The 12,280-nt window shown below is 31.4% G+C and overlaps 1 protein-coding gene across 4 annotated transcripts in view; it reads right to left on the bottom strand.

Moving 5' to 3' along the window:
• AP3B1 (adaptor related protein complex 3 subunit beta 1) overlaps window positions 1-12,280 on the bottom strand; it is a 291,668-nt gene that overhangs the window by 114,151 nt on the left and 165,237 nt on the right. For all 4 annotated transcript variants that reach the window (XR_010022600.1, XM_063085544.1, XM_063085543.1 and 1 more), the window contains exons 16-17: window positions 5,265-5,451; window positions 4,159-4,289 (exon numbers count right to left, since the gene is read on the bottom strand). Coding sequence is in view for 3 of the 4 variants with exons in the window: in XM_063085544.1 (XP_062941614.1) it covers window positions 4,159-4,289; window positions 5,265-5,451 (318 nt within the window). In the remaining variant the exon portion in view is untranslated. The remainder of the gene's footprint in view (window positions 1-4,158; window positions 4,290-5,264; window positions 5,452-12,280) is intronic.

Below are 12,280 nucleotides of genomic sequence, written 5' to 3' on the forward strand. Positions count from 1 at the left end.
TGCTGCTCTCCCTCTAGCCCACTCCACTCCAACCACTCCTTACTGTTCCTCCACATGTCCCAGGCATGCTCCCACCTTCAGGGCTTGTCCTCAGCTGCTCCCACTTCTAACACTATTCCCTTTGTTGTTGTTGTTTTTAATTGCAGCACTTATTACTTTCGAAAGTACTATGCAATTTACTTATTTTTTTAATTGTTGGTCTATCCCTGGTAGAAGGTAAGCTTCTGGAGAGCAGGGATTTCTAGTATTTTGAACACTGATATATTCTAAGTGTATCTGGCACAATAAATATTAGTTATATTTATTAGCCCCTTAAAGACTTTAATATTAAATTCAGAAAATATGTTTGCTTGCATTTAAGAAAAATATGGACTTTAGTGTTTACTAAATATATATTAGTACTAATATTAGCCCCTTAAAACTTTAATACAGTATATTAAATTACTTTCATCATTATGACCTTGAGTTATCAAGAAAAAATTAAATCATGTTTCATACACTCTTTGACATACTCTAAAAAGCAGATATATATATTTTAAAGGTCAAAATGGTTAAGACTTATTTATTTATTACACCTTTAACTGAGTTTCTGTTTCTACCATGTGCCAGTCTCCATGACAGTACATATTTTGTTGTAAAGAATTTCCAGCATGACAGAGCTTCTTATTCAAGAATGATTCTCAACACTAGATGAACATTAAAATCACCTGAGGATATATTTTTTTAATATTAATAAAAACAGTAAAATATTAATAGTAAAAAACTAATGCCTGGAGTTCACCTTCTGAGATTCTGATTTAACTGGTCTTGTGCAGATCTGACACAGGTTTGTTTTGTTTAAAGATCTCAATATGATTGCAACGTGAAGCTACACTTGAAAACCACTGATCTAGAGGGCTTAAGATACACTGTTTAAAGAGATAAGCTTCAGTAACCTGGAAAATTACTATATGGACAATAATAAGAAAATAAGTAAAAATTATTTGAACATATCTGAATAAGATACTTACATTAAGATCAGCAGTAATGCTTTCTTTTATATGTATTTGAAATGCTTCTGTCTTCAAATATTAATATAGTATTCTATAAACAAAGATCTCCTACACTTAGTAAACACTGAAGTCCATATTTTTCTTAAATCCAAATATTTTTCTGAAGTACGGTAAAAAGTCTGTGGGATCAATTTAGTGAGACTAAATCAACAACTTAGAAAAATTGGGTTCCTATACCCAAAGGGGTATACTTTCTTGACATGGCCACAGACGCTCTATTACAGAGTTTCCGATTTTAAAGGACTGAAGACTAATAAAATTATCTTAATTTTTTACTGGAGCTTTATGACCATGATAGTTATATAATTCTAAGTAAAAGGAAAAATAGGAAAAAGAGAAGAGGAGATGAACAGAGAGGCACTAATTTGAAAGTTCCTATGAGGGATAAAATATTGACAACAGACGTATTTATAAAGCAAAATACCCTTGATATACAAAAGGCAATCTTTCCATAACTAGAGAAGAAAAAATTTTCTAGAACTAAGCAGAAAACTCTAAAGGATCTTCAAAACTTACTGATACCATAATATAAATATACATAATATCTGATATCCTGAAAATGGTGGTGTATAATTCAAAGTGACTTCACGTGTCAATCTGACGAGGTTCCCTGTTGTTTTGATTAAAACATCAGAATATCAAAATGTAGGCCATTTTTCTTAGTAAGTTATATTTTATAATAATGAGATTTGACCCTCTAAGACCACTTCATAGTAAAACTAGAATAACACAGTGTATTATGTACATGAAATACATTGATACGACTTTCAAGGGAGGGCTAAGTAGAGTGAGAAGCGAGAAAGACAATAGAAACATTACTTTCTGCACTGCATTTGAAAATAAAACTTTCTACATTATTTTTATATTTAATTGTATCCCTCATAGTATTATTTTAAGCCAAAAGATCTCAGAGACCAATAGATTGAAGCTGTTTTCTGCATGGCATCAACAAATACGTCACAGTTCTCTTCAACCAGGTTACATCAGTTATAATTATTTCCCATAATAAGTTACAAATTATTAATTTCAGGAATGTAGTCGGCGAAATGAAAAAGAAATCAATTTCTCTCTGTTGAACAGGACAGGTGATATGAACATAAGAAAATAGGTTATTTAAGTACTGTCCCTATAAGGTAGTTAATGCTTAGAAGAACATGTGAGAAAATGGAAGAGGTGAGCCAACCAACCAATCTATCAGCCAATATAAAGATACTGCTGAGTCCAAATTAAATTGCATAGCATTGCTATCAATTTCTGAGAAGATAAACCTTTTTTGGTGGAGAAAAATGGGGTAGCAGGGAGGTTGGGATAGGGTATTAGTTGGGGGAGGATAAAAGGATGGTTCTACTGAGACCAAAACATTGCGTAGCCAATAATGAAAAAGGACAGAACCATAAAAAAAACAAATAGGCATAACAAGAAATCAGGACAGAGAGTATATCTGTAGAAAAAAGTCATAACAAAGAACATTCTCCTCCTATTCTAGTATCTGGCCAAAAGTTGCACAAATAAGGTAACTGTCTTGAAGAGTATGTAGATTTGAGGGAAAATCAATAAACTTTTTGCAAGGAGGAATAGACATGCAATTAATTCTCATAACTTTTACATATTTTTGTCCATTTCTAAATAGAGATAATTTGTCACAACATGAAAATGATGGTGCTAAGTAGTACTAGGGATAATACAGATTTGCAAACAAGATCAAGCTCCCTCTCCTCTGGTTACATAATAAAATGTAATAAAAGCACAGACAATAGATACAGACAGACCTGGGTTTGGAATCCCCTTCTACTACTTACTAGCTATGTAAACTAAGGCAATTTACTTAGGTTCTCTGAGCTTGGTTTTCTCATCTGCAAAATGTGAATAAAAATAACCATCACTTATGATCATTATGAGGTTTAAATAAGATAATGTTAGTAAAACATTATCATAGTACACTGCCAGGGTTTGCTAAATGAAGCTATTATTAGTTATTATTGTTTCTGGCCATGCTGCAAAGCCAGGATAAGTTTGAGCAGTTAAGAGAAACTATTTCTAAGAGGAATCAAATTACATGGCTATGCTCATTAGAGAAATTCTATTTAAAATAATAAAGGTTTTCTTCCATTGTATTTGGAAAAGTTAAGAGCAAGGAGGTTAACTGATTTTCCCATAGGTATTAGGGGTAAAGAGCTCTTTTTATGTGAATCCTACTTCAATATATCTTTTTTTAATCAGAAATATATCCAGAGTACACAATTCCTTTTTGGGTGGGGGGGTCGCAGTCTGGTGTGCAGATCCAAACTCTTGACCATGCTGTTGTCAGCACCATGCTCTACTGAGTGAGCCTACCAGCCAGCCCCCTGAGAGTACAATTCTTAATTGCTCTTTTCCGTTTACTCTACTTTTAAAAGTAATAAATATATTTCATATAATCTATCATTAAATAAATTCAGAGGCCCTTCCCCTTACTTTTCTTGTTCATATAACAAACAGAATAATATTAGAAAAGAATGGGGTTTTTTTTAACCTAATGGCCAGCATTTTTTAGATCAAGAAAAAGAGTATTTATAAAGTTTTTTTTAATGTGAAAGCAACATATTATTCATTCTAGTTGTGACCTTGTCAAAGGACATTTTTAGTACACAATCTTCCCTATGTATGTTTAGGCTTCACTTAAAACAGTTCATCGGAAAATCCAGAAGAACACTTTGTATGGTTTTTCTGGAAGAGAACAGCAAAAATTACTTAGAAAAATATTGATAGGAAGCTTACAAATCTCTCAACAAAGTAGAAAAGGCTCAATCCAATGAAACTAAGTACCTTAGAAATTGAATCTGCACAGCTACAAATGCAATAGCACAGGCACACATGTGGGTGGCACTGATGCAGAGAATTCAATTCTCTATTTCCTTGACGAAAATGAACAGTACATGTACAATGGCAGAGGAATATTACAATATTTAGTCTTATAAAGGCTAGGTATATCTAAAACATTACATTTAGAAATACTAGAACAATTTCAGTTTTCAACTCCCCCCACCAAAAGCTTTTATATGAAACAACAATTACCCTAGAATCTCCCACTGCTTGAACAAAATTAATTTCAGAAAGGTCAACTTACCAACTCTACTACTTCTACATCTCGTACTGATGGGTCGGGTGCCACCTCTGGCCAATTAGATAATTCCAGGTACCCAGTAGCTTTAGTGTTGAGAGTATGAGATAACGTGCCAAGCTGGAAATGATCCCTATCTATTAAAAATAAAGGAAAATATAAAATAAATAATATAAGCTGCATGTAACAGAGAACAATCATAATCAGAGCTCAAGGTAATTGGCATATTACCTCAAATGTCAAGGAATAAATATAAACTAGGAAGCTCTCCATAGGTCAAAAAACTGATTTCATCCATAGATTACAATAATCTCCCCCATAATGGTCAATAAAAAAGCTAATCAGTCAGTGTGTTTAGAGGTGTTGCTCTGAAATGTAGCTTCTCTAAAAATTACTTTACTGTGAATATTAAGAATGACAGCACAGTTAAACAATCCATATACATGTCTTGGCACAAACACATCCAGAATTTTAATAGTTTTTCTACAAAACTGAATTGCTTTTTATCGCTTTCCAACAATTAAATAAGAAACAATATGAAAATCAACGTATATAATCATTTCATTTCAAATGGAATGGCTACTTGTTAAACTGATAATATATTTAATTAGCCCTTTTAAAAAGCTGGGAAAAATAAGTCATCTTCCCTCCTTGAAAAACAAATTTAAATATAAAGGAATGTTTTTATAAACAATTCCCCTATAAAGGTTGATGTTAGTGTACATAGAATATTTAATTCATAACAACTCCCTATTAAGATGACTTATATTCTTTATAAAATAAAACTATTTAAAATAGAAATGAAGTCAACGTCTACAAGAATAACACAGCTTTTATTTACCGTTTGGTTAAACTGTTTAGTAAGAATAAAAACAAAATCAGAAGGCTTGAAATTATTTAGGTAAATAAGGTCTATAAAAAATATAAACTTTAATATAAAACTTGCTCTGGAGAACAGATGAATGAGTAGAAAGCACATTGTTCTTACATATTTATATATGCTAATCATTTATATTTTCTAAGAGATAAATTTTAAGCATATTAGAAATGGGACATACTGCTATAATTTTTTAGGTAACACATATTTCTTAGTTATAGTCTGATAATAATACCTTTAAAAGGAGACTCAAGCAGTGGTGCAGGTTTTTGTGCTAGGAATATTTTTTTGGCATATTTACTTAAAGCTCCACTCTTCTCGTTTGGAACAATAAGCTGCCTAATAAATCTTGTACGGTCTCTGATGTCGTAGTTTTGATCATACTTGCCGAGGTTTAATATGTACTGGGTAAGCAATTTTGTCTGTTGGAAAAAAACAGAACAAGATGAGAATACAGTTATTTATGATTATTGATAACTCTGGATAAACATATTTAAAGAGGTAATAAAAATGAATGGTTATGTCAAACAAATGTTGTACCGTAGGGAATATGCATTTCTAACGCTGCAAATGGAATTTTGAAGCCAAAGCACATGTCCTCTTCTGTATTGGGGAGGTGAATGCTGAGTACTGAGAAGCAGCCATGTGCTAGATTATTAAACTGCTGAAGTGGAAAGAAAGGCATCATTAAAAAAATAATCATATATGGCAAACCTGCTGAAGGGTCTACGTGAGAATAATGAATGTGGAAACACAACTAAAAACATGGCACTCAAAACTTAATCGGAAAAATATGCAGGACATCAAAACATCAGAGAGTATTAGGAGGCTGGCAAACTGCTTCTCCTGAGGTGTGTTTTATGAAGAGATACTGTCCCTGGCATAAGCAGTGTCTGCACTCTGACTGCACTCAGTTACTTTACCCTGAATTATGACCCATTAAAGCAGACACATGAATCACTGAACTGGATTACTGCAAATTATTTGCAGTGCATTTAGCTGTTACTTTTTCATAAAAGCAAGCTGCTGATGCCCTCTAAAAACTAGGATAAAAGACTTCTTCCATTTTTTTCCCCTATGCTGCTTATAGCCTCTAGTAATATTGGTCATTTATTTATTTATGTAACAGAACAACTTATTATGGTAGCTTTTACACCGTAATAAGACTTCCTAAATCAATTTTTGAATGTGCTACATTAACATATATTGAGATAATTTTAATAATAATTAAATCAAATTGAAATGTTAACAAAACAGGCTTGCACTTTAAACCATTTTTTTTATTGAAAAAGCACAGTTTTAATTTAGAAGGATACACATGTACAATTTTAAGCTAAATAGAATTCATAATACACGGGAAAAAATAAACTGAGGAATAGCAAATTGTTTACATTAGAACATTTTATACACATTAGAAACAGATTAAAAAAACCAATCAAGTAGGTAGTGCTAAAGACAATTCTAGAACAATAAGTCAAAGTACAGGAATGGTATGGTAAACTCTTTTACAATAATAATTGGTGAAGATAATTGATTTGGATAGAAAGCAAGTTTCTTTCAGTAGCAGCGTATTTAAAAAACATTAACCTAGTATTACTAAAGTAGAATTATAAACAATACAAGTGAAAATGTTAAAAAAAACTATTCTGAATTTGGTTACCAACAAATGCTATTCACTAATTCCTAGCCTCTGTTGGCTTAACTGCTGATAAGAAAAATTGTATGTTTCAGTTTTTAAAGACAATTAGCAAAATATTCACAAAATGGGGAATATAACTCAAGACCAGCTTAAAGGAAAATGTGGTACACTGGACTGTATAATTAACTTGCTGGGAAAATCTGGGAAATCCACTTAATTATTAGTTCTCAAATGTAGAGTGAGAATTTATGAGTAGTTAAAGTCTTGGAAGTCCATTTGAGTGCTGAAATTTAGAATCTACAACTGAAATAAATCAAAGAAAGAAATTAAATCTGTTAATTGAAATGACTTTTTTTCCAAGCTAGCAGAGTAACACATTTTGCTTATATTTCTTATTCCCAAAATTAACTTACAGGAAATTAATCTTTTTTAACATTAGCAGGCACTACTGAGAGTGAGACAGGACATTTAAAGTAATTAAAATTATATAATTTAAAAATGTATTTAATGTATTGGTTGACTATAAATGTATTTATTGACTATAAAATGTATTATATTGGTAAGTTTATAAAACACTTAAATTAAAAATATATTTTCAAAAATTCCTTCAAATTTCTTTTCCTTTAATAATTTAAATTCTAAAAGATAAGAGCATATCTGTGTACAACGATGCATTAAAACTATAAGCAGAATAATTATTCACCACACACTTTAATCAGATTCTTTGCTGTACCTATATCTGGCACCAATGCATTGCTATTTCTCTGAAGAAGGTATTTTTATACATCTTATTATTTTTTAAGTTTTTTAAAAAGAAAATTGCCTACAATAATTTTCAAAATTGAATTTTATGATTAGTAACTATGACACTGTTGATATTTTTAACTCACTGTTCTCTGTAGACTAATATTTTTAAAGAAGAAAATATTTATAGTATTTCTGAACAACCCAGTAAGCTCAGAGAAAATTCTGTTCGATGAACGATATTCTCAATTCTCTTTTATACTGAAATTCATAAATATTTCAAACCCAAATATTTAATGTTTTCCCCAGTTGAAAGTTTTTTTTGATTATCATTTAAGACAAAACTTTCAAATAATTCTTTATCCTTTTAAAAATATTTCACCAAATTTAGATACTACAAAATCAACTGCCTTCTCAATTTCATTTCATTCAAATACAAAATGTAAACTAATATAATTAAAAATAGGAGTTCCATCAAAAGAGTTTTCCCAATAGTTGAGACAGTGCAAATAACAAAACTTCACAATTAAATCTTGAGCTCCCACCATTTAACTTGTTCAGTACTTTCCCTTGCTTTTATAGGGATAAATTTCAAAGTCTTCCTGTTTTCAAGAATTGCTATTTTTGATAAAATTGTCAAAAGCTGAAGGTTTTTGGCATTATATTTGGTGACACTTTAAAGATCTCCAAATGATTTTTGAACCCAAACCTAACCACTCATTTATCAATTTAAAAAAAATTAAGCCAATATAATACACTTAGGTTAATTTACAGAGCAACTCTTCACAAAATCATATTTCTAAAATCCTCTTGATGACATATACCAAAGACACTGCATACTGTTTTGCTGAAGTATGTTTTTTTCAACATCAGCTGCATCACAAGAATTTTGTAGTTCGGTTAAACTATATATATCAATAACAATAAATTTGGCCACTACAGTTTTATTTCAATTGGTTGAACAGAGTTTGTATGCATGCACCACAACCAATTCCCAAAACATTTCCGTTCCATAGTTTTCTTAATTTAGTCAGAACATGGATTTTTACCATGACAACATCCTTTTGCCAGAAACAAATAATTTTATCTTCAATGTTGGGCTTTTAAATTTACAATAGCATTTACAGCATTTTTGAGAGAATAAACTTCCAAAAGCTTTACTTTGATTACATTTATAGCACTGACAGAACAAAGATACAAATGTTTTGAGTGAAAAAAAAATGAACTATTATTAGAATTAACTGATTTTCTATTTGAAAACCAGCAGTGTTTGGGCCCTTTTTCTACTAATGGAGCCACACATAAAAAACTACTGCTTCATTTTTCATACGTGCAAAAGAAAACTTGGAAAAATGAAAAATTAATTTTTAAAAAGTTATTTGGTGTAAATGAGGTTATGTTTCACATAGTTATGTAAACATCTTCAGCACCTGTAAATATTTGTCATCTTGAGGCATACAATTAAAATAACTCCTAACTTTTTAAATAGATGTTGATCCTTTCTTAGCAGATTTCTTGTGTTGCATGGTCAGTAATATCACTACAACTCATGGTGGAAGGTAAACGTCAATAAACATTTTGGGCATGTGAAGTACTGAAATGGAAATTCAGCACTCTGTTCTTCATTAAACACATGCTTCCATTTTTTAAAATTTATTGCCAATGAGTTTATAACAAAATTAAAAACTAAACGCCAACTAAAATAAATAGGCTGCAGATTTACACTATACAGTAGATGACAAAACTACCGTAGCAAGAGTGCTTTGAACACTCTAGTGATCTATATATAGCAGGACTGTTCAGTCTTCACCTCCTTGCACGTATTTCACCTATAACCAATCTCTAACTTTCCATATTTTCTTCTGACTCCATCCACTGGCAGCCTAGAACTTCATGCATCTCACAAGGCCATGGCACAACTTTTGGTACATCAAGTTGCTGGCAGATGAAACATTGTTAAATAATCATATCACCACCACCAGAAAATGAAATTCTTACTTAGCTTTTCCCACCTGCCTTGTCAGCACACACCCTGCATGCTGTTCTAAAAAGAAGTTAGTTATGTTACATCTAGAAAGGTTTGGAAAAAAGAGTCTTCAGATTTAAATGCTTCACATACTAAAATGAAATCTCTGCTCACTGCACTTATGTCTACATGGCACTAGGCAAAACCATGGCAGAAACTAGAAGTTCAAAGCAGAGGTCTACAAATGTACTGTCTTAATAATGCAACTATTAATAATACTACTTCATTAAAAATTAAAAATTTGGGACAAATCTGAAACAGACTGATCCCAAGTCACTGTGACACAGGAAAAATATATTTTGGGGAATGCTATATAAAAATTGAGGAGTTAATTATTTAAAAGAACTTCTCAAGATATTGGTATCATATTTTTACCTAAATACTCTGAGAAGTAATAAACTGGTAAATATTTACTCAAATAATGGCTTTCTTCTAATAGATCGTAAGGAAGCACAAAATGATTTTTTTTAAATCTCTTAAAATATAGTCCCAAAATCAGCTTAGAGATAACTATTAGTTTAAGGAATACAAAAAAGTACAGAGAATTCAGCACGGTTCCACATAGTTGTTACTTTTAAAAGGAAGGATATTAACAAATGTATTTGGTAAATCAAGGAAAGTACACAGAATGCTTAACCTACACTAGAGGAAAATCTAAGCAGAATCAGTGTTCCACCTAATCAATTTCTTAATTTCATGACTAAACAGGATTCTTTATGTGCCTTGAATGGAATCTCTGAATTTAACAGTATCCACCTTTTATCAACTTGAAAAGTTTTCTGTAAGGTCTTCCTTTATCTGTTTCATATATTTGAGTTTTTCAATGCCTAGAAAATATACCCAAGAAAAGGTAGAGAAGTCACTCCATAGCACCTGAGCTTTGCTTTGCAAAATTATGTTAAAGGACCTTGGGGGGAAGGAGATTTCTTCAAAGACCTGAATCACAGGGCAAGAGATAATTTGCTTTTAACTTCAGGAGGGATCCCCAACACTTCAATGTAATTTATACAATTTCTAAGCATCAAGAAGTACTCAATGAAGCACTTTTTTTATTAGCAGTAAAGTAAAAACTTGACTATCTCACAGAATATGAGATAGTAATTAAAATAAGTGATATTTACGTATATCAATATTTCAAAAACATATTGAATGAAAAAAAGTTGCAAAAGTATACATAAAGTAGAATACCTACTTATGTAAAATTTCAAAGCCCACAGAACAATAATATACATTGCTTATGGACACATACTCACATAAAAATATAAAACATGAAAGATTGAATGAAACACACCAACAATATGGCAGTGGTTGCCAATGGGGAAGAAAGGAAGGTACAAACAGGAGCTTAAGGTTTTAGTTCTACCTCTTATGTTCAACAAAAAACTAATAAATATGGCAAATGTTAACATCAATTTAATCTTAGTGGTAGATATACACATAAGAATTCATGCTATTATGTACTTTTCCATAGTTTGTAATATTTCATAATTAAAAATTAAAACAAGAGCTAAGAAAAACATTAACTCAAGTTACTTATCACTACATCTAAAAGTTGACATACTATTAAAGTTTAAAAACAAAATCAACCTTTATTCATTAACTTTTTAATTGCTATTAATCAGTGTAATCAAATCCTAGCTTTCTGCTTCAAATTTCAATAGACTGTTTTCAATAAAGTCATGGTAAATCTTTAATACTATGTCTTAAGGGCTCTAGATTTCAGCAACTTCAGCTGGTTTCAAAGTCCTTCAGCTTTTTTTCCCCATGACAGTGAAATTACTTCCCTGAGAGAATTCTAACAATGTTTTCTACTTTTGATATTTACCTCTGACCATTTTTTCTTCATAAACTAGCAAAAGAGGGATTTTGGCACCCTTTTCTCAGTAGGATAAACCCAAATGAGTATTTTTCCTAAGAATAGAGATTCTCAGTAATTGGACTAGTTCCTTTACAGTAAATAATCATATTCCCTAAGAAAAATCTACCCTTCGGTTAACAGTGTAAATGAGGGTTACAAAAGAAGCAGAGTAACTAACATGAACCAACCACTATTATGTACCAGGAAAACAGCATTTGACATGGACTGTCTCATTTAATTCTCATAACAACTTTGTGAGGTAGGTACAGTCAGTTCTGCTCTAATGTGTGTTTTGAAAACGAACATTTGTTCCAATTCAGTTGCCATATTAGGGAACAATTTGGGCATAACATGAATTTTGTGTGTGATTTCTCCTGCAAGAAACACTAGGCGAAGGCAAAAAATGCATCCAGTTGAACTGAGCTGCGTAGGAACAAACGAAACATACAACCTCAAACATCTACCTTGGATGTTAACATTTACATGTGTTATGGGTCATACTCAACCATACTTAGCAGTACAACTTTTAATCCAATTTCAGATTAACCCTCCTTCTACCACCTAACTCACAAACACAACCTTTCCAACACCTACTTCCACAAACAAACCTCACATCTTTTTCAAGATAAAGAGCTGTACTCACTGCATTATTTATGTATTTCTTAACCACTTAACATGTGTAAAACTGTGCTCTTACTTTTTTTATGTTCATTTTTAAAAAATATGTTACCAATGACGTTTTTGAGTGTTGTGACTCTAGCTTCATTTTTCCAATTCCTATAGTTTTATTAAGCAATTCTGTATAGCACAATGATTTCTATGAATATATATATATATATATTGCATTTTAACAAAACTGACTATATTATTATAATTCCCATTTTATCGATGAGGAAACTAAGTCTTGAATAGGTTACATAGTTTGTCTAAAATCATGTGGCTAGTAAGTAGCACAATAGGATTTAAAGCCAGACAGTCTAACTT

This window comes from Cynocephalus volans, chromosome 2 (genome assembly GCF_027409185.1).
Source record: "Cynocephalus volans isolate mCynVol1 chromosome 2, mCynVol1.pri, whole genome shotgun sequence".
NCBI lineage: Eukaryota > Metazoa > Chordata > Mammalia > Dermoptera > Cynocephalidae > Cynocephalus > Cynocephalus volans.